At 39.1% G+C, this 23,919-nt stretch overlaps 2 protein-coding genes across 6 annotated transcripts in view; one reads left to right on the forward strand and one right to left on the reverse strand.

The window, feature by feature from the left end:
* LOC124621965 overlaps positions 1 to 3,104 on the forward strand; it is a 39,595-nt gene extending 36,491 nt beyond the window's left edge. For 4 of the 5 annotated variants that reach the window (XM_047147497.1, XM_047147494.1, XM_047147496.1 and 1 more), the window contains one exon: positions 1,173 to 3,104. In XM_047147497.1, the coding sequence (XP_047003453.1) occupies positions 1,193 to 1,918 (726 nt within the window). In that variant the 5' untranslated portion in view covers positions 1,173 to 1,192 and the 3' untranslated portion in view covers positions 1,919 to 3,104. The remainder of the gene's footprint in view (positions 1 to 1,172) is intronic. The other variant, XM_047147493.1, reaches the window with a different exon arrangement.
* The window catches only part of LOC124621964 (vascular endothelial growth factor A-like), a 90,228-nt gene that overhangs the window by 3,675 nt on the left and 62,634 nt on the right, over positions 1 to 23,919 (reverse strand). The window contains exons 2-4 of the mRNA XM_047147492.1: positions 10,601 to 10,706; positions 1,101 to 1,127; positions 718 to 902 (exon numbers count right to left, since the gene is read on the reverse strand). Of these exons, the coding sequence (XP_047003448.1) occupies positions 718 to 902; positions 1,101 to 1,127; positions 10,601 to 10,706 (318 nt within the window). The remainder of the gene's footprint in view (positions 1 to 717; positions 903 to 1,100; positions 1,128 to 10,600; positions 10,707 to 23,919) is intronic.

Below are 23,919 nucleotides of genomic sequence, written 5' to 3' on the forward strand. Positions count from 1 at the left end.
GAAAACATCTAAAAATTACGGTATTCTGTCTGCTGCAGTGGAGTTCAAATGATACTGTCTTTCAGGATTGGTGTTTACTTACTTGCTGACTTCAGGTATGACCTTTCTTGTTTTGCATAAGCTAGGCAGCAAGTAAGGCACAGTCCAAGTGACCATTTGCTGTAGATTGCATCCCATCTATTTTTATAAATGTATTTATTCCACATGTGTACTACTACTACTACTGTTGTTGTGTACAGATAAGTTAGAATCTGAAGAAGCCTTGACTTTCTCAATTTTTTTTTTTACTCTTTGGGGAAGTTTGACCCATGTCAATTTCTTTTGGTATTATTCAAAATAAGGTGGGTGGGCATTACAGACCTGTGATCATCAACAAATACTCTAGGTAGGTGGTATATTAAGCAAGTTCCATTTCATTGCCCTCCGGCAGCCTATAGTTATTTTTGAAGTTTCCATTAAAAGTTCTTTTTTCACTAATTTTATCTGTTAAAAAGGCATGTCATTTCACTGGACAACTAAATATACAAAATTTTACAGCCTGGGCTATGTATTTTCCTTTTCTGCACTTCGGCAACATTTAATGGAAGTGTATAGATTTTACTTGTTGTGTATGTAATATCTAACACCTTTGTTAGAAATTTTTGCTCTTATTTATTCACCATTATCTCACTACGGAAATCATTCAGTTACCATAACCAGAAGTAACTTTTTTTTTACCTGAAAATTTACTATTTCGCTGTCCGTTGGTTGACAGCTGAGTAAGCTGTGTCCACAACACCCTCCACATCTTTCGATCCGTGTGCATGATGGGTAAGCCACCTCAAGTGGATTGTCATTCGGATATAGTCGCACTGTCTGGAGCTCAGGTTTGCAGACTGCTAGTTTAGCATGCTGGATTGCCTCTGTAAAAGGATCAGTTTCTTAGCCTGAATTAAATGAAAAACATGACTTGTATGATCTCTAATACTATATTCCGACTACCCACATTTGTGTGATTTTTGTTAAGCAGTCAGTATTAATACTTGTATAGATAACTGTTGCTTCACTGTGTATTACTAATACATAATTCTAGTCAAATTTGAAAAATGAAAATAACTTACTTCGTTCATCAGTTTCACCAAATCGACCTGAAACCAAAGAAACAGAATTATTTACATGACTGTTTGTTACAGATTTCTTCAAAAAAAATAAAATGGAACTAACTAAGCAATTTCCTGATCGAGACAAGTTGACAGCAGAACAGTGTGCAAATATTTATTGTGATCTTGTCGATCATCACCGTGAGCATCTGGTGCGCCATCTATCAGATGATGTGGTACTGGACTGGTTTGGAAGAACCATTGCAGGAAAGGAAATGCTGCTGAATTTCTTTCAACAAGAGACTCATATGGAACACAAACTGGTATCAGTTGAACCAGCAGGTTATGTTAAAATTCAGAGAAGGCCAGCAATTCGAAAGCTGAGAAAACAATGTGTACCCGATCTTAAAGAAACAATATTCACAGATGAATGCTCTAAAGTAGAAGATAAGTTTCCAGAAAGTGAGCCTAAACTTCCGTTTTACCATACAGGTAAGAAATTCCCCAGGATACCTGTACAGGTATGCAAAGAAACATACAGATCTGCTTTGCCTCTTAGTAGGTATGAAAGAGGACAAGGAGATGAAGAGAACTATTTTCTTGAAGCTAGTGGTACAATAGAATTTGCTATTACAAAACAGTCCCCTACATCACCAAAAAATCTTAAGTTAATTGCTGACTCGTCCAAGTGGGAGCGGAACTTTAAATTGCATCTTTCTTGCATACTCCCAAAAAACGAAGGTCTTGATCCTGTCAGAAACTTGGAAATTTTTCAAATAATTTATAGCAGCACAAGCCGTTGCAGGAAGAATCTCTTTCAGGCATTTAGCCAAGCATAAAAATGCATGGGACAGAAAGATTTTAGTACTGTGATAACTTTGTAAAATAGACTCCATAATTTGCTGGTTGTCCATTATGTAACTGTTTGAACCATGATGCTGTGTATTGCTTGTTCTGTTTTCAATGTGGGAGATACTGAGAGAATCCTTTTTAGTTATTGGAGAAAGAAAGATACTCCGTATTGGTACTGATATGTTCTAGACTAATTTCACATCCTTTTGTATTTATGTACAGTTGAAGGAATTAGCTCATTTCATAGGTGCAGTTTAATGGCTCTTTCATATGTGTGGTTACCATTTACTTGGTATGAGAATTTAATTGCTACAGTACACGTAGTAGTAAATGAAACTTCAAAAAATGTGGTGCTACTGTAAGAAAAAAAAATGTTGCTGATCACCAGAGATTGAAGATATTTCAGTTTTTAATTCACATAATGGACTTTTGACAGTTTGTTCAGTGGAAAAGCAAGTATTAATTCAAAAGGTGGAATGAACTAGTGTTTTGTCAGTTCATCTCTTGCAATCATGTGTCACTTCTGTTTTCCATGATCACATGATAGACATTTGACATTACTTCTGTGATTATGTATTACATATATTTTTTACTCTGTTAGCAGAATATATATTCTTTTTTACGTGAGCAGTGGTATTGCATTAGTAATTGTCAGATGTGTAAGTACTGAAGGTTTAAAGTACAAATAATTTTTAGATAATGTATACATATATGTATTATTTCTTTTTAAGTGACAGAAGCATTGTAGTTTGGCTTATGAAATCACATGTCTTATTTTTTGACATAACGGCAGTATGAGTACTTATAAGTTAATTTCTGTTCCTGTAAATTTAAGCCAGGTTACTTTCTGTTCTTTTATATGTAAGCCATTTAAAAATTTTATGCAAATGGAATCTCATGTTAATTAAAAGCAATATTTACGAAACAAGAAGTTCAATCCACCCAGTGCCTGTATTGTGTAACTGGATGCTCAGGGGGGAAAAAAGAAGGTTCTTCACCCAATGCTTGAGATATAACACCTGACTGTCTCTTTAATATTCTCAAGTAATTGAGAGGGGTATAAGGCAAGGACAACTAATTAAATGTGATATCACTGATAATAAGAAAAACCTACTTGAAGGTTACACAGGAGTAACTATTCAAGTCCAGTTTACAAGATTCTGAGAAAATTTAAACTTTATTTATGATAAATTTATAATCCCAAAAGTTGTTTACTTTGTGTGTTGTCATGGTGTAATAGCCACTTACAATAAACAGTACACAATAATACATAGAATTTGTGAGATAAAAAATGAGCTAGCTCCATTCATAAACAAGCCTAGAAATCACTTTTTCTGAACATTACCACCACTGTATCACTTTTATACTGGACACGCAGGATATATTCAGTTAAGCAATCTTATCTCGACATGATGGTAGGTCTACTTCCAATAATACTGTATGACAGTGAAAAAAAATTAGAACAATAATGCAATACACAGATTTAATTTTGCATTGTAAAGTCCTTAAATCTCTGAAATTAATTTGAAGGCCTAGAAACCATTGTTAGGGTTTTGTTATAATGAGCCAGTTTTTTTTCTGAATTACCCAATTTTGTAGGACACGTAAGTTGCTGTTTAATGGTGTAGAACAGTAGTATTAATTAATACTGTAAATAGGCCAAAAAAAAGTCTAGTTCAGAGTTACAGTGCCTGTAAACTTAATGAAACATCCTGTCATCTTCATTGTGGTTTCACTGACAGAAAACGATATTGTTAAGCTTCTCAGACATAAAATGCTTCAAAATTTGCAAGTCATCGTATTTGCTTTAGGAATGCCCAAGAAGCTGTTGGTGATATTTTGCAGCTAGGAACGCACTTTGATTCTTGTAGGTTTCACGTGGACCAAAGTATGACTCTCCACTACGAGAAACTTTGGGGTAGTTCTCTCACCAACAGGACATTTCTATTTTTAATTTTCACTCAAACTGTCCCCATTGCAGAAAAAGTCTTTCTTGCATGGTTCTGGAAGTCTCCTTGCATTTCACATATTGTATTTGTATTTACTAGGCTCATCCTTTCGACACATTCAAGATAAGAATGACTCTTCACTGGAAAAAGTTTACAAGAATATGGTCAAATCTTTCTTTAGCCTTCAACAAGACATGAAACACACTGAAGTTCTTGTTCTGTCTTTAGCAAGAATTGCAGAATACACTGATATCTCATACATTGCTGGATATGACTTTAGTAGGTTAATGCCACAGCATAGAATAAGCTTCATCTGGACCTTTCTTTGAAACGGTTTGATTAAAGGTATCCTCTGTAACAAGGCAATGTATATTAAATGAGTAAAATAACAGCTGCCATTGATATTAAACCTTATTCGTTGAGATATTGGGGAATTTTCTGGTAATTGGTCATAATTGCAACTCTGTTTTTAATTTCTCTACACTTCAGCCTGCTTTATTTCATAAAACAAGATTTATATGCCACAGGACAACAGGGAAATTTTTTTTGGAACTTTAGGTTTTTTCATTCTTTAGTTTTCAATTAATGTTTTGTAATTTTGACTGGTATGAACTGATATTTTAACAAAAAAAAATTTATTCTAGCTGGCTGCTACAGAATAATACTGCAGAAATAAAACATAAATGAGAGAATAACACCAAAATAAAACTTAAGTTGCAAAGAAAAAGTGCAATTTACAACAACAGTGCACACGCAAGTGTCTGCCAACAGCAAGATGACACTTTCAGGATCACTCCGCTTAGTAAAATTTTAAATAAGGCATTGGTGGTCTTTTGCATGTGAAATATTTCTGGCACATTTGTGTTAGATATATCTTAAAGGGTAGCACAGACTAAAAGATATTCCAATGTTTTACATGAAAGCTTGCCTTCTTTTGTAGCAATACTGTGTGTATATTACTTTAAACCATGAACATTCCTTATTTGTGTGTTCACACTTCATGCTGCTACTGGCCGACTTCTTCATGTGTCTCATGCTCTGTGGTGATATCACATAACGTGAGCTATGACTGACTAAAGTGCATTGCAATCTTTATTTCAGTGCTTCGGAAGCTACTGTGCTGTATGTGGTAGAATTCTTATTTATACCTTTGTAATATGAAAATATGCACTGTACATGTTACCACTAAAAAAAACTTTTGCTGGGTATTGTTTCCTAAAGTGGCAGGAAGCTTTCCTGTTTTGAGGGAAAGTATATTGTCACTTAACATGGTAAGAATGTGCTGTCACCCAGGATAAAGTGTATTTTAAATGGGAAAAATCTGAGAATTTTTCCCTGCCCCTTGTAAACACCCTACAAAATTTGTTAGCCTCTCTCTTGCACTGTTCATTTTAAACAGATAGGCATTTCCTCCTCCTAATCAGATCCTTCAGAGAAATCTCAATGCAACTGCTAGCTATCTGTGAATCAACTTCAGCAACAGTGGCTTAGGTTTTATTGCAAATGCTGCAGGTGTCGGTTCTTTAGTAGGTGAAAGCTATGTTACATTTTGTCATAGAAATTAAATACTATGTTCACAGGATTTGGATTGTCCAGGAATTTAAGTACATCTGCTGTAACTTATTGGCATTAAGGTCTTCAGATAAAGAGAGTTGGCCTTTGAGTGATTTTACATGCTTCTGAGCTTTGGCTGTTTTTTCATCTAAAGGTTTGTGTGGTCTGTTACCGTGTTTATCCCGGGTCTCAAACGTGTGCTTTGCCTGTAGTGACTGGGTAATGTTTCAAAGTGATGAGGGGTTGATTCGTAATACTATGGATGGACAGAAGTGGTGCATGACAAACTGGTATTTGAATTGTCTTTCCATCTGTTATTAACCAAACTTTATAATTGTAGGAGAAGTCCCAATTTTGTGTTTCATCAGAGTTCTTTCTTTATCTCCTGTGCAATATCAGTGTGTATATGCCCTGGGACAACTGGTAAAAACCCAAGAATTTTTCAGAATTCTGAGAAGCTTTTATTGTTTTAGTTTTCAGTTAAATTTTTGTAATTCTTGCTGGTAAGAACTGATACTCTATTAGAGTTTTACTAGAGCCCACTGTTGCAGAATAATTCTGCAGCAAAAAGTTAGTAACGCCAAAATAAAACTTCAGTTGCCAAGAAAATGTGCCGTTTATAATAAAAAAACACAATGCACACACAACTGTCTGCTGACAGCAAAATATATCAAAGACTATGCAATACTTTGTAACAATAAACTGCGCACAATGCATTTTTCTTGTGAGTCATTTCTATGAGTGTGGCGTTACAACTGTTTACATTCCTAACAGGTTGCAGAAAAACTGATGCGAATGGTAATTTGAGAAGGGTTACTTTGAAAAGTATATTTCCTTTTGATGAATTATATCGTGTGATGAATTCCTTAAATCACAGCGCATTAAAAACTTAATGCCGAGGACTGGGCACGTGAAAAATTTGGGCCCCAGGAGACCAGCCATTTATGCCATTCTTTAAAATTTTACAGGTACATGTGTGTTTGATATACCTGAAAGGATAACACTCACTAGAGAGACAGTTTTTCAAATTTATTTTAGTTCTTTCATAGACTACAAATCATGCAACTTCACATGTAATTGGCTTTTCTGTGTAAAAGTCGAAGTGCTCCACAGAACATGTATTCAGCCAGGTAACTCACGAAATGTTCATTGCACAACAGTGAAATTATAAACCTGTGCTTCTCAGAAAAAAAATCTGTTGCTACAATTCATGCTGTGCACTTATTGTCACATCCTCAGAAAAAAAAAACAGCAAAATAAATTAATAAATTTGGCAAACAATAGTAGATGTAAAAGATTATATTTTCTTGTAGCTATACTGTATGTATGTTAATTTAAACCATTAAATTTTTCCATTTGTATGTTCGTGCTATTTAACAATGTATTGCTACTGACTGACTACATCATGCATCCTATGTCCTGAATATTTTCTGTTGAGTTTTACAGTTCCAAGGGAAGCGCATTGTCATTTAACACGAAGCAAAAAAAAAAAAAAAAAAAAAAAAAAGAAAGAAATGCTCTTCCACTGGGGTATAGAGTACTTTTATCTGGGAAACAATGTATTTACACCCAAGAAACAGTATTTTTTAACCAGGATTTTTTTCCTCCTTTTGTCCACATGTACACCTTGGACGTACATGCTGGATATAAGTGGTTAGACCACATTTGTATTTTGTCATAACATCTTATTTCATTAAATTCTTTAATCAGTGCATTTCTTTCTGTGCTAGTGCTATTTGCAAAACATTTCAAGCATGAACACTTACAGCCGTAAGCAGTATTATGACTCACAGCTCAAATGCATTTTGATACATCTGAAAGTCGTCAGTGAAACTTTCTGGTTTTGTGAATTGTTCCAAGTTGTGCAGTAGAACTTTCATCATGACTGCTGCTTGACATTATCCAACTATCTTAACATGCACCTACAGCACGAACAATAATTAGCAGCTGAATTTGTGGACTATCACCCTTCCAAAGAAGTAATGTGACATTGGAAGAATGAGCTAAGTACACAACAACTTTGAGACTGAAATACGTGGACATCAGTCATTTCTCTCAAGTTAAAATTCCGTCGTCTGGAAGTAGTTCATTTCTACTACAAGATGGCAGTGAAAGGTAAAATTTGATCGGGATGAACTTCGATCATTATTCACATGTATCGCTCACATTGGAGTCTGGTACCAACAGAGGAAGTTGGACAGTCTACAGAGATTGTTATTTTCTGTTCTGTTGCTCAGTCTGATTACAGAAGTTACTCAGACTACTTATACAGCCACTGCTGAATTTCTTGTCTGTACAGGCATGTGCCTAAAATTTATTGTTTTTGCTTTCTTACAGCTGCAATTACCTAAAAGTTGTGGAGTGTGCAAGTAAAATAATCTTAATTGACTTCCTTCCACAGGCTGGGACTTCTGATTTTATGATTGTAAGCACATAACTCCTTTGTCTCATTCTTCACCCCACAACTTTACAATTTCCTAAAACAAATGGAAAACATGAATAAGCAAGCCACTGCACATACTGTTCATTATTTTCTCACCCTTATATCTTGGCCACTTGAGTGGAATGCCTCTCCCCAGCATAATATGCATCACAAATATGATCCCTGGAACAAGTAATGGGTTCATTAAATCGTTTTACTAGAATGCTGGGTAGTTCCTTAGATAAGGCTTTGGCTGAGTTAACTAAATGCTCTGTCCCTGACGTCAAAGTCAAAAAGATGTTAAGTCTGTAATCTTAGATTTTTTTCTCCTTTCACTTAGGCACTCTCACGCCATTCTTATTGCTTACTAGGTTGTGGCAAGTTTCACAGTGAGCACAGAATTTTCATTTTAACTAGACATGCTTGGTTTTTCTTAAAAATTATGTCAAAAGTACAGTTTTGTAAACTCGCTGATGTGTTCAGAATGTTTCCCTGCTACCTGTATCTTCCATATCAGCTGCTTCTACCTCCATAGTTGTAACAGTAATATACATTATCTCTTATTGCGTGAGAGTCATTATTCTTTTGCTGAGTTTCAGCTACTTCACTATTTTTTAATAATTTATTCAAGCATTTGTACAGTTTTCCATATCTGTGTTTCCCTTTTGGGGAGATGTCTAGTCAAACAAAAATCATTGTTGCTCAGTGGTATGAGGACACTTAAACAGAATAGACACATACGGAGAGCTGCGCCAACCAGTCTTTGGAAAGAGAAAGATAAAGGCAGCATTGCTCTAAGAATAGTTTTATGCCAGAAGCTTTGTGTTCAGGAAATAGTTGGTCACTGGAAATGTACATCAGTAGTGGTGGTGTGGATTCCCGATTGTTACGTAGCTACTGTCCACACATCACAAACATTATTTACCTGTTGCTGGTTTTGTGGTTTTAGGTTGGGTAGTTCATTGTCACTACCAGTTGCATTGCACCGACATTGACCTGCAAGTCGTAGCTCATGGAATCAGCAGTAGGACCCTCAACTAATACAAGTACCTAGCTATAACAATCTGAAAGTATATAAACTTGAGTAATGATTTAGGCTCATGACAAGTAAAGCAGGTAGCAGACTTCCGTTCATTGGTAGACTACTACAAACATGCAGCCTCTCTACAAAGGAGGCTGTTTTGAATACACTTCTGACCATTCCTAGAATATTGCTCAAGTGTGTGGGACCCATATCAACAGAGGAACAGGAGATTCTCAGTGTAAACAAAGAAGAGCAGTACAAGTGGTCATACACTTGTTTGAGCTGTGGGTGGATGCTGATTAACCTCAAACGGCAAATTGTTGAAGATGCCAACTATCCCATAACAGATTACCTATAAAATTTCAAGAAGCAGTGCATGGGAGGAGTCTAGGAATATGCTACCACCTCCCATTTAACAATGTTGGGGGAATGACACACAAAGACAAGATTAGTCTAAAAAATGCTTCAAATGGCTCTTAAGCACTATGGTACTTACCATATGAGGTCATCAGTCCCCTAGCACTTAGAACTACTTAAACCTAACCAACCTAAGTACACCACACAATCCATGTCTGAGGCAGGGTTTGAACCTGTAACCGCAGCTGTCGCGCGGTTCCGAACTGAAGCACCTAGAACCGCTCTGTCACCGCCCCCGGCAAGATTGGTCTAATTAAGAGTTGGAACAATCAAGAGGGGAAAGAGAAAGTCATAAATTTTGAATGCGACTTTAAATTTTATGTCAAAGTGACATTAATACTTCTCCTTATGGTCCATACATTTATCTCGAAATTGCGGAATGAGATTATAAAGTAGTAAATGAGGAGGAGTGACCAATTTTAGTCACTCAAAGTTGAAAAGTGGAACAGTAAGAGGACGTATTGGAGGAAGAGACTTTCAGACACCTCTTGTCAGTTAAGTAACATGTGACCTAAATACATGTCTCTGTTCAGAAATTGCCCTTTTAGTATGTATACAATCGTCTTTTGCTTTTTCAGTCATAGGAAATAGTGCTGGCAGTAAACAAGCTTCAGTTAATGTTAGTATCTAGAAAAAATATGCATTGAAAGTGTTACGTACAAATGTTTTAAACATTGTGATTGAAATAAAACTTGAAGCATACAGTAGTTCCTATACAAACTGATGCAAAAATTTGAAAGGAAATATAGTTTATAACGTTTACCGTCAATATAATCTGCTGGAATTGTGTACATACTGTCAGTGTAATGATAATATAATTTCTGTAACTGAAATGAATGTTAAACATTTTCATTTTGGTGGTCTGGATTTTTTTTTTGTCAAGGGCAGTATCAAGTAAGTTCTCTTGTCTACATATTTATGCAACACTGTGGAACAGCTTTGAATGGAGGGAAATGTTACTATCCGATTCTAATTATTATTTAGACTATTGATTCTGAAGACATTTAGATGCGAATGTCCAGGAAGACTGCCTACTAGGGCCTGATATTGGCTGTAAATGCAGGTGGGTGAGTTAATATACAATTGGACCAAGTATGTGAGCCTGTTAAATGCACACCAACAAGGCAATAGATGCGAAATAAGGACAACAGAAGTTAGAAGAACTTCAGTACAGAAGAGGAAGCAATGTTTTATATAAAATAGCAGTGTTCAGCTGTAGTAAAATTAAAAAAAAAAAAAAAATCATGTAAAATTTGTCTGCCACTGAAAAGCAATCACTTTAAATATTTTGCATTTTACTCACTTGCAAGAAAGTCATCTTGTGAAACAGAGTTCCTGTCGACGAAATTCTCGAGGAAGTCTGTGATGTTCTCAATTTCGCTCAGTCTCATGATGATGTCTAATGGTATCTGTAATAAAAGAAGCCCAAAATTGGTGTGATATCCTTTTAATTTCAGACAGTATGAAGGAGGACCTGGGGGGGGGGGGGGGGGGGGCAGAGAAATGATGCTATAAACAGGTAGCCTTCTATTACAGTAAAGTAGCAAGTTCATCATGTTTACTTATATCAGTCATGCAGGAGCAGATTTCTGTGTCAAACAATGGGATGAAGTGGTAAACTAAGTCTGATGAAGACCCTATAAGCTTGGTGTAACATGTCTTGATTCAATCATTTTTTATTTAGCCTTCTTAAGCAATGCTGTTTCAAGAGCACATGCAGGAAGTGAAAATTCTCCACTTTAATGCAGTCTCTCAAGATGCCATAGCCTACAGGTGCAAAAAATGCTTAAGGATTCTTTTCTCTAGTCCAAGATTCATACCTACCTACAACCTCCTCCATTAGTTGCCACCTGTTTTTTGACCTGTGTTTTCTGCGGTTGGACACATGCAAGATTTATACAAGATTTTATCGGTAAAACAATGCTCAGAGTTGGAATTACTGATGTTACGTTAGATATCACTTATGTGTCTGAAAGTGACCACTATAATATTTTATCTCTGCTACAAATGATTGCATGGGTTGTGTGGTGTCACCGCCAGACACCACACTTGCTAGGTGGTAGCCTTTAAATCGGCCACGGTCCATTAGTATACGTCGGACCCGCGTGTCGCCACTGTCAGTGATTGCAGACCGAGCGCCGCCACACGGCAGGTCTAGAGAGACTTCCTAGCACTCTCCCCAGTTGTACAGCCGACATTGCTAGCGATGCTACACTGACAAATACGCTCTCATTTGCCGAGACGATAGTTAGCATAGCCTTCAGCTACGTCATTTGCTACGACCTAGCAAGGCGCCATTACCAGTTTATATTGAGATTGTTATTAATGTATCCTCAAGAGTGATGTTCTCCAATTATGGATTAAAGTTAAGTATTCCAAGATCTTCGTACTTTATTTGCAATTCTCAAGACATTGTCCTGTTCCACACCTCACGCCAGTCTGTGTGAGCTTAAACGCGTGCCTTTCGGCTACCTCCGAGTGGCTTGGCTGTCTTGCCAAGTCACTACAGGTTGGATGTGAGGTTTTTCTACCTGGAGTCCCAGCATTTCCTTTTTCTGTCACTGATCTTCAGGCCAAAACCAATCTATGCATCTAAATTATGACAAGATTATTTGAGTATCTTTAAGAATATATACTTTTTTGAAAGAGCTGATTGAAGCATCAGCTTTCCACACATGTACCCTGCTGCATGGATTCTAAACATGCACTGCTGAAGAGCTATTGACAGTAAAATTTCAAAACAGGTACGATGCATCGTAAACAACTCTCAAGTTTCAAGACACTACAGAAATGTTACATTACTAATTTCAGCAGGGCACCCATTGTATTGTTTTATTGGACATCAGTGTTTAACGGTTCAGTAACTTTAGTGTGATGCACACTTGCTCTTTCACAAAGACCATATTAATCATATTATACAGAGTGAGCTGCCTTCTGGAGATGAGGATTAATTTGATTTTAGCACTAGTTTTAAGGCCGAGATGTGCAGAAATATTGAAGCTTGGTCTTTGTTTCTTTGTAAAGCTGGTGCATTAAGGCATAGCTTGTCCTCACGAAGTTTGTTATGTAACATTTGTGTATTATCTTGAAACCAATAGGGTTTTTGAGAAGCAATGTAACTGTTTAGAAATTAAGTGCCTAAGGATTTCGGTGTACCCTAATACACAAAGTTTAATTCTGGCAATAGCTGTCTTCACCTCACTGTTCTCAGGTTTTAGGAATGCATGTTTAGAAGTCTGTGAGACAGTGCACTTGTGGAAAGTTGATTCTTTAATCAATTCTTGGGAATAATTGCATATAGTGTAAAATATTTTTGAATGTTCCTGTCATAATAGTTGTAACTGGTATTTAAAATGGGTTTCGGTGGTTAAGAGATTAATCACAGAGTTCTTGAGTCCCTTTGTCAGAGGGGTTCATATGTAGTCAGTGAGTGACGTCCGCCGCAAATCTGATCAGATTATGAAAGCATGTAAGAGTTAAAATTGCATTAAATTCAATATTGATGACACAGCTGAGAAGTAATTTAAATAAAAGTCACAATACACAAGGGGTGTCAGGCTCCTCTGTGACAAGAAAAACGCCACCCATATATGGCCTCATGCCAACCGGATTAAGTGTGTAGACAGTGACAGAATGAAGAAAGCTTTCTAACTAGGAGAGACATAATAGTACAAGTGAGAAAGCTGAAAACTTTATGGACACTTTGTGTTCTCTAAACAATAAACCACAAGGTGAGAGATAATGTTTAGCAGAAGCCAGGGAGTGACAATTGAGCTTCTGCAAGTGATGGGACTGTCCCTCTGAACTGTCTTAGCCCCGCTCTGTTAGTGGCACAGGGAATGTTGGGAGTAGTAAGTGGTTGGGGGGGGGGTCTAAATAATTCTGGGCCTTGTAATAATCTGTCAATGATACAACCATTGATAAGGCACCTTACCAGTAACACAGAAAACGTGTTGCACTCAAAATCGTAAAGATTACTTGACAAAATTATAAACATAGTATTGCTTTATGAGAAGACACAGGATATTTTGTAGCAAATGCGTTCTTGGTAAGAACTTTCTGCACACTGTAAATGTTGCCTCACATTAAAGTGATCAAACCGAATCAGTCAACAGACCTGTAACTGTAATAATTACTATACGATTGTGAAGAACAGTGATACAAAAAAAAGCTCTGGAATACTATTTCCAAACTAAAGCAGTGTGAACACTGATATCCCAAAAGCTTAATTTTGTGGTCCAAAGTAAATGTAGTGGCAGTAAATTTCAAGTAGTGCAGAGGAGACCTTTACTTGCTGGGATATGGGGGCAACAAAAAGGGTGTAATAGCTACAGTAATACTAGACCACAGACTAAATGTAAGGAATGGAACCACCTGGGGTTGTTTAACATCGAACACACTATGACAGAAGTGTATTTTAAGACAGCCAAACTTGAACTTGCAGCAGCTCTGCCCTTAAGCCAATCATACACATAACAGCACTGGATGACACACTTCCTGAAGCAACATCACAGCCCATGTGCACAATTGATGTTCCTGTCAGACAACACTGGGATACCTTAGTGTGCTACCATGCAGGGATCCACACCATGGGTTGATTTCGTGTGTGCATAACCAGTCCAGCCTTCGAAGGAACAACGACGCTGGACACGGTCTGCCTATTCAGGGCATAAACCAGTCTCGGCATGTTGATAAGACGTTGCCACTAGCTCAGGCCTGGCCACTGCACCTCGTTGTCCCAATGCCAGACACTCAGCTTGCAGCTCCATCTGTGCTGTCCAACCACCCTACCTGCTTCCTTCCTCACTCTCCACAACTTGACTGCCTTCCTCCAGCTGCTCTACAGGCAAACACCAGACTTCATGGACAGCCCCTGCTGTTTGCAAGAGAACTCCATGCTGCCATGTGATGTGGTATCGTGAAAGATGTGCACAATGTGCTGATGCTAACTGCCCAAGACCCAGCTGCTCTGTCTGGCTCATCTGCTGGTCAATCCAAGATTCATCCAGATTATGTGCTGGTCAACTCCCACCAGCCCAGGCTGCCTTAGCTCCACCTGCAGTGGTGCTAGCTATGAGCCGCTACAACACCTTCTGCATACTCTAGGCGACTGCAGCACCGCAAATCATTTGACACTCCTAGCAAGCAGGTGGTATGCCACACAGTCTAAGCATTGAAGAGAGGAACAACAGCCACTATTCACTGAAGTGCTACCCATGACATGGAAAATAGGATGTTGCAGGAGAAGGGAATAACCACATGTAAAAGCAATTACAATAGGAAAAGAAGGATCATTGAGGCAGCTGGCAAATGAGATAGGATTGAGGTCCCAGAGACCTAACATACTATTGGGAACATCCCAACCTACCCATCCTGCCATGAAAGAAGTTTGTATCTGAGAATAGCAACCACGTTTGAGAGAAACAGCTTGTTCAACTGCCTGAGTCATCAACTAATATTAGAGACAGTGACTCCGGAAGCCCATGTTTAGCATGAAGAGCCAGGAGGACAACCTGCTGTCTAAGTCTTTGCATCCGCAATATGGCAGTGGCTCATTCCAGAAAATAAAATGGGTTAATCTGGATGGGTAGTGTGCTTGCATAGCCAAAGAGGGTAAGGTGATGAACACTTGCAATACTCTCAATTAGAGTCCTCCTCCAGCTCAAATTTGACTTGCCATTGGATTTATATTAATCCCAGTTGCAGCTAGTGTCAGAATTTCTCTTTCATGATGTTTATAGGGCTGCAGCGTCATGAATGGTGTCTGTTCTTTCAGACATGTTCAAAATAATACACCTCACACATTAAAAAACACTGAATGTTTCTAAATGGCTGGAGATGCATATACTGCCCGACCCTTTGTTTTGGAGCTGTTAGTGTAAATGGCTAACACCTCTGAAGAACTGAGAGGGATACACACTTAGGGCCACTGAAAGTAGATCCTTCAAACGATAGGTCGTTATGTGTGGTCTTGGTACTGACAGAGGATTGGGAGGTAAACATGAGGGGCACATTATAAGAGATTAGGCTGTGGTCCCAGCAGAATACCCCGGGGCCCATTCCAAATGTTAATCCCACCCAAGGGCAAGTGTCAGGGGTTCACTCCTCCATGTATGCAAAGTAAATTTGATAGGTTGGATGATTATGACGTTCTCAGAGCATGAGTTGCTACTATCGGAACTTGAGGTGTAAGATCCTCACTTTGACAATGAAACTGTCTATGATCTAGTCCAGAAGACGTGAGTGGCTAATCCGACTCCAAAATGAACTGGGTGCAACAACTTTGAAGGTGGAAGTGCGAGTAAGCTGTACACTTTGCTACCATAGTCTATTTGGGATAGGGTGTGGAGGAAAGTAGCAGGACTTACACCCAAGGAAGTGATCAGAAATTCCTGTCTCTTGGCTGAAACCCATGGAAATTGGTACAAGTGGAGACCTTTCAGATAGCATTCAACTGCAGCTATAGACTGGGAGCTATAGCAAATGCAAATATCGCTGACAGTGCAGAGTTGACCAATGGTCTCACTGATGGCAATGAGGAAGAGAGTAACACTCAGCACAGAGCTCTGGGATCAGAGTGATGCACCAACTAATCTGACTATGGAGCCATGAAAGCCCCTAATGGACAGTAAGTAAAATGTAATGGCATCAAGCTGTGTGGTATTCCTCATAAAGATAAAAAAAAAATTGCAGTGAGGTGTTGACATTCAGAAAAATCCTGTTGGATCGCTGTTTCCAATGTAATCAGGTGGCCTGTGAATCCTTCCCTTAGGCAGACCTGTAACGGGACAAAAGGCCCCATGATTTGAAAATCCAGCACTATCATTGGCTGTCATCCTTTCAAGCAATTTGCAGATCAAGTTGATGAGGCAGTTTCGTTGGTAGTAGTCGATAGATACAGGGTTTTTGCCTGGCACAAGGATTGGGATGATAATACTGTCTAGCCATTGTGAAGGAAAAACACATTCTAGCCAAATACAGTTGAAGCCCCTTAGTAGAGTCATTCCTTGCTTAACATTATAATGTTGGATAATTTGATTATGAATTGAAAAAGGGTGATTTTAAAGGTTGTCAGGTAAGGAGGGGATGTAGACAGTCACAAATTGGGTCATAGGAATCTATGTAAATACCACCTTCAAGGAAGAGAACTGACAGTTGCCTTTGGTTGCCCAGAAGACTGCAGAACTTGGCTCACACCTGGAATGAGGACACAAATGTTCCCAAGAAGACAATGCTCCTAGCATTTGTTATTAATGTATGTGATAGTGAGCCTTTGCACAAAACCATTTAAGAAAGAAGAGCATGCTCTTGAACAGTGTTAGATTGTCAGTGTCTTTGGTCCATAATGATACCGGCCTGTGGTGGATGATGTCTAGAAACGGCAGTAGCTTGCGTGGGTGATCTCATCGGAAACATCTCTCACAACCTCGATAATGCAATCTGACAGATAAGGGGTGAAGGTGACAGCAGAGCATACAACTGCCAATTGGTTCTTCAGAGAGCCCAACATACCCATTAGTTTTAGACTGACAAGGAAGTAACGGGATCACTAGAAAGTGATCATCTTGAAGATCACTGTGTAGAGATTGTTGTAATTAAGCCATTACATTAGGGGAAGAGATGGTTGATAGCTGAAAAAATGCCATGGGCAGCACTGATGTAGGAAGGAGTACAGTCATTGATGAGAGAGAGGTAAGCTGGTCACTCAGAAGGCTCCTGTAGCCACCTGAAAGTAAGAGTGTGCCCAGCCTGAAAGTAATATTATGAACAGTGATTGCTGGGGTCATTTGCATTCTCTCGGCTATTTGCTTCCAGTGTGATATGAAGGGGAATCCACTCGCTGATCACACTCACAGCTAATCTATGTATAGATCCCTCCAAAATCTCTTGGGGGCCAACACACTTCTGAGAGGTAGAGCCTTTCACCTCCATGTTAAAGTTTATTTGCACAACTACCTTGAGGGAGTAAATAGGCCGGGTACTGCCAATGACCTGGCTGCAGTAATCGCAAAGGTCGATACCACCTAGACTGGATACAAGCGTTTGTATTTTTTTCCGAGATTGAAAATATGAGGACATGTAACCTTCATTTCTCGATTTTGCATTCCTCTATTAGGGTACGATACTTCAGCTTGGGTATTGGAGAGGACAGTCATTCCCATGCTAGAGACCCACAGGTTGTAAAACATATCCTGAATTTTCATGAAATGGCCAGCCACAGTCTCCACAAATGTGGTCATATGTACACCATATGCCTAAATGCTGGCATTTAAAATACTGTGTAGGAGGGTGGGGAAATGCGGCTTAACATCACGGTGGTAACACAAGATTGTGCCTTTTTCTGGAACCGAATCCCCTTCAGAATGGAATATGAAGGTGTTGGTGTCTATACTGTTGTCTGACTGGCCTCTACGTACAAGACTTAAATACGATATACAAAGTGATTTCTCGCCCCTCTAAGGGTTTGCATAGTTCATCTGCATGCAGCATTAAGCCCTGGTGCAAAATTAATTCATGTTGAGGTTGTTAACAATGGGGTGTGATGGCAATAGGAACATCAAGCTGTTTACAAACGAATAACGTCCAGGACTGAGCTTGCCATCTTCATTAAGATGGAGCCACTTTACGATTTTATGGGGGAAGAGTGTTCACTAAATATGTTTTCAATATACTCCACAGAGACCATTTGTTCAGTACAGAAAGGATCCCAGAGCTGAGGGGAGTATCTGTCCACAAGTCACTTGGTTTTGTTTTCCATAAGTTGACTGCCAGGGCCTTGCGTCCAGCAGCTGATAACTGTGGTAGTTTCATAGCATCAGAGATCTTCCATGATGCTGACTACTCTGAATAAGGACTTTCTCCTTGGGCACCACCCAGCCAAAATCAATACCAGCTGCTGTTATGGCCTATTTTCAAGGTCAGTCCCAAAATGGACAGGTATCTACTCCTTGACATGCATGTGCAAGTGAAAGTGAAAACTTGGGCAGCAACAGTGTTATCTCCTCATAGCCAACATGGCTACCACCAAATTTGTACTGGTGATCTCCCCTCCCCTCCCCCCCCACATGGGCTTGTTACTGTATTTGGTAATGGATGACATTTCCACATGGCCTATTCAGTCCTTATAAAAATTTTGAAAAGATGCGAGGGTCAAACTCAATTGTGAGGACTGAACATAAATTAATAGAAATATGTGGTGGAAATTTAGGAAACAAAGGTGGGACACACCAGAATCTACATCCTACAAGCATGCTAGACAGGGAAGGAATAACTGCAGTGGGTTGGGGTCACAGATGTACTCTTAAAAGAGTTGTGAATATTTTACATCGAAGACCCAACAAGGATATAAGTAGGTGCCAAGAGCTTGGCTGACAGTGCTGCACAACTAATGGTTGGTAACTCTCGGAAAATTATTTAGTGCAGGTACTATTGAAAATAATTTACTTGTGGTGCAGCACAGTTAGCAGTAGGCTACAAGAAAAGTCGAGTTCTATAAATTTGGCAAAGTGATGGGTCCAGTTTTAGGATGGTCAAAAAGGAGAAGATGGTCAGTGTAATGCAAGGCAGATAAAAACTACTTCGTGAAAGAAACTGACATTTTACCTTGGAAATCTTAAAACTGCCAAAGAAGAATGTACCGATATGTTCTGTATCCTTAGGGGTTTTTCTTTTTTTTTTTTTTGTATGCACGTTCTTATCAAGGATAGGAATAATGCATGTGACCAATTTTTTTAAATGAATTATGTTAAGAGATGTGTAGCATTTCTCAGTCACACACACACACACTATTAAGGCAAAGTTTGCCAATAATCTGTTCAGTGCAGATGCACACCATGATCGAACTATTACGGGAATCGGCAAAAGTGTTGCGAGTAATGAGAATAATGGGCAGAGGCACTACATTAGTAGTGTGTGGATTAATTGAGAATTTGGGTCTGATGAGAGGCATGCAAGGGTAGTCCATACAGGTGCAATGACCACTTTGTCCTGATGGCTTAGTAGTCAGCGTAACTGTCTAGTAAGCAGGAGAACTGGGTTCGAATCCCGGTGTGGCATAAATTCTGATCTTTCACCATTTACTTCAATTAGTGCACACACGCAGCCAGTGTGGGTTGTTCCTTTGTGTCACAACCTGTCTTGGCATATCACACACACACACACACACACACACACACACACACACACACCTCTTAAGTAGCTTAGTGTATGTTACCATTTGTACACATGATTGAAATTTATTTTTTAAATGAAATAAACAGCAGAGCTTCAGTGCGCTGATGAACAGCATTTCATGATTGATCGGAAGTTTGGAATCATTTAAATGTTCATCTGTCTCCAAAGAGCAAAGGGAAGTACTAAATACGACGTCAATAACCTCATCAAGTAAATTTTAGAGAACTAGTATTAAAGAAAGATTGCAACAATTTCGTCACCTCCATTGTGTCATGTGAAAGGTCAGGAAGACAAAGATTATATGCCCCAGTACGCGCCCCGGACGGTTATTTTTTTTTTTTCCCTCCTGTCTTCATTCTACGCGTGCAATGAATAGAAGGGCTACCCTTTGAAATTACTGTGACGTACTGTACACTCCGCCACGCACTACAAGCTGCACCAAGGCTTAATTTAGGCTGGATCAGCGTTCCTGTACCCCTTAGGAATTTTTTGTTTGAACTCACTGGAAAAAGTCGGCACCGGAAATTTCTTGTGAATCTGTACATATCGATGACCTCCGTGTCGACTCTTGTTTATGACGACGTATCGTGTTGTGTGTGTGTCAATGAGAAATAAATCAGGCGAAGAGTGTTTTAACATAAGCATCTGTGTAATGTGATTTCGCGAAATCTTATTTCCTTTTTGTTGTGTTGAGTATAAGAAATTATGTTTTAAAAAATATAAATTTCAGAACAGTATTTTTTAAAACATTGATTCGTTGTAGGTTTTATCACAGGACATAAAAGCAGACTAGCACTGGCAAAAAGGGTATTCGTGGTTAAGAGGAGTCTACTAGTATCAAACATAGGCCCTAATTTGAGGAAGAAACTTCTGAGAATGTATGTCTGGAGTACAGCATTGTTTCGTAGTGAAACTGGACTGAGGGGAAACTGGAACAGAAGAGAATCGAAGCATTTGAGATGTGGTGCTACAGACGAATGTTGAAAATAGGTGGAATGATAAGGTAAGGAATGGGGAGGTTGTGTGAAGAATCTAGAAAGAAAGGAATATAAGGAAAACACTGACAAGGAGAAGGGACAGGATGACAGGACGTATGTTAAGACATCGGGGAATGACTTCCATAGCATTAGAGGGAGCTGTAGAGGTAGAGAGAAATTGGAATAAATCCAGTAAATAATTGAGTTTGAAGATTAAATTTCCTTCGCCATATTCCTACAACGACTAAAAAGTAAAACATGAACAGTCATAAAATCGGCATTGGGTCAAAATATAGAGCAATGTCAATGGTTGGCTCCAGTAAGCACAGGGCTCCACTTGACGACGACTGAAATGAGTTAAACTAAAAGGCTCATAGTTGCACAGTCATCTCTTAAGTTCAGAAAGCTTCTCAGCTCATTAGTGCTGATAAATTCTTTCCGAAGTAGAGCAGTCATAAAAATAGAAGCCCCTGGTTTGAACGCAGACAGATGTCACCACTGATGATGATAGAACGCTTACATACTTAGTGTGAGCACTAGATTTTCGAAGCAAAGGCGAAAGAGATCTTTGTGGTAGATAGCAGGCTCTGGGTATATCTGCTTCAGTGCAGAAACATATTTCAGTGGTGATGTGAAGGAAAGTGTAGCAGATAGTCACACAGGAGCTTGGTATTATGGCAACTTAGAAAAATAAGTAACGGTACTGCTGCCAGTATGTTGTTAACAGTGGTGATGCTGAGACGATGAATTTCGCCACTAGAATAAGAAGTCTCACAACGTTTCTATTTTAGCAATGGAATTAATTAGTGCGCAGGAACTGCTATATATTCAACAGCTGTTTAGTTCCTTGAGATAATGCAGCTATTTTTGCCAATGTGTGACATGCATCGGTGGGATGACCTGTTCACTGCACTCGGTGTTGCAGTGATGTCACGCCGAGCTGATGTAACACGCTCTGCTTTGTTATAGCACTCCTATCGTGCTTCAAGGACTCAGACTCCCTACTGCGGGATGGTTTAAAGCCGCCTGACTTCCTGAACGTGACACACGACGAAAACAACTGATTCCTAACTGTTTACTGTCTTAACTAGGGTGCTTGATATAAGGAACCAGCGCTACGAAAACAGCAAGAAGTGCTCTACCATGTGCAGTTGTAATATGTCTATTGACTGCTTATTTCTATTTGTGTATATAGGACACTGAAATTGTTTTAAGAGTTCTGTTTGTAATAACCAATGCTATTATTTGATCTCATCGAAATTTGGCTCTCTGAAATTGTAATTGTAAGGTTATATAGTAGTAATGTTTCTGGAAACACACCAACTGTTGTTTCGCGGTATTTCAGCAGTGGCCAAAAACAGCCATTAGTTCTGCCTGTAATTAAACTCAGGGCTACTCGTTCTCACTGCATACTGCCTCGTAGTACATTTCACTGTATCTCCATTTTCCTGTACGTCTAGCAATGGTCCAAACTTCACGGCTTGAAAAACCTACTTAAAGTACCATACCTTTTAAATACGGACTTCAGGTGTTCGGTAGCTTCTGGAAAGCTGTCAGCATCGGAAGTATTCTTGGGCCCAGCGTCCTAACGAATGTACTGCATTGATGGCAGTTTATGAACGCATGTTCTGTGGGCTTTCTGCGGCATGCACTGAGGCGACGGCTCCGCATTTGAAGACTGCGAGCACAATAAGAATTACTGCTTACATATCTCTGTGTGCACCGTAATTACATTAATTTTTCTTTGTGGTCCCTGCAAGAGAGGTGGGCAGCTCTCGTATATACCTAGATTCGTCATTTAACACTGGGTTTTGATACTTAGTAAGTAGGAATTTGCGAGATATAGTTGGTGTCCAGTTGCAACTATTCGGCAGTTTAGGTGTATCAGCATTTCGGTGACTCTCCTATGGATCATGCGGACCTTTCACCTCTTGTGTTGCCCTTCAAAACCCCGTGTTTTCTCAGTGGGATTTTGTAATCCCAAACGCTTAAGCAATATTCTAGGGATGTCACAAGTCTGCTCTGAACGGCCTCCTGTGTAGAATGGTTATGTTTTCTTAGTAGTCTACCAATGAACAAAAGTCTGTCCCTGATCTATGACGAGCCTGCGTGACTATTCCATTTCGTATCCCCCCCCATAAGTCGTTTTTCCCAGGTATTTCTACGAGTTGAATGCTCTATTGTTGATTTCGATTGTTGAAAGCCCAGTTGTGCGGAACATTGAAGAATTATGTCAGACTAATTTGAGAATCCAGCGTCTAACCCAACAATCTTACCACGAATTATCACAGTGCATTTTTCGGGACTATTTGTATAGAATGATAAGGATTACATATCCCATCGACGATAAAGTAAGAGGCTAAGCACAATTTCAGATAAAGCAAAGAAGGGAAGAAACAAATTAACTGCACGCGTTTCAAAGGAACCATCTGGGCATTCACCTTGACATTATCTCCGGATGGGAGTTTGAACTCCTCTGCTATGGACCTCGAGATTCTAAGATGCACTCCACCTAGCTCTGTGGGGACTAATTTGTTCAGCGTTTAATAACTGAGGATTTATATCTGCTGAAGCACACAATGCCACTGTTGACAATGGTCGTTAGAGCTGCTCGATTTACTACGAATAAAATTAAATTCTAAATCGAAGCCAAATTACGCAAATAAACTATTTACCTGCACGTGAACACATGCAAAAAAAAAAAAAAAAAAAAAAAAAACACATTTTTATGTACGACGATAGTAGTAATACAGCAGTTAATCGTCAAGGAAACAATAGTGGTCAAATAGGTCAAATATTACACGCCATGTCATATTTATTGATTTAGGTACCTTTATGACTAAGCATCTGAGAGATTTTTCATTTTTTAAAGACAATCTATCACAGTTACTGTCACCAGTGCTGGACGCCGGATTACTATCATCCCAGTAGCGTCGAGCTCGTTTGCGGCTGTCACTGTCAAGCAAAAGAATGGGGACTCGCCTGGAACACATTTTGTCCAATTGCCGCTTACAGCCTGAGGCGTTCACTCTTTCTGTGCCTATGTACCATTGGTCCAGTTTTCAGGGACGGCGTTGTGCGGCTGACACGGATAGCGGTGCACGAGTTGCAGTCCTCCAGCGTCGAGACAACACTACGAACATTATTGAATGGACCGTTATTACCACATGAACAATATGGTCATCCCCCAATACTGTAATATGTAATGTGGTCCAATAACCATTCGGCGCCGAGTACACTCCTATTTATTCGTTACGCTCACTCATCGCTGTCTTACTATAACCTGTATGAATCGAAAGCGAAAGTATACAAGAAACCTCATTTACTACAGTACGATCATTCTACCCCTTTAGACTTCAAGGACATGCTAGAACCATTATTTCGAGGTTTTTTACGAACGTTATCTTGTTGAACTGAGTCTCTTATCCTTTGCTGACGGCGCAGGTTTTGGCGATGCCTGTATATTCACCCT

The sequence above is a fragment of the Schistocerca americana genome, chromosome 7 (genome assembly GCF_021461395.2).
Source record: "Schistocerca americana isolate TAMUIC-IGC-003095 chromosome 7, iqSchAmer2.1, whole genome shotgun sequence".
Classification (NCBI taxonomy): Eukaryota; Metazoa; Arthropoda; class Insecta; order Orthoptera; family Acrididae; genus Schistocerca; species Schistocerca americana.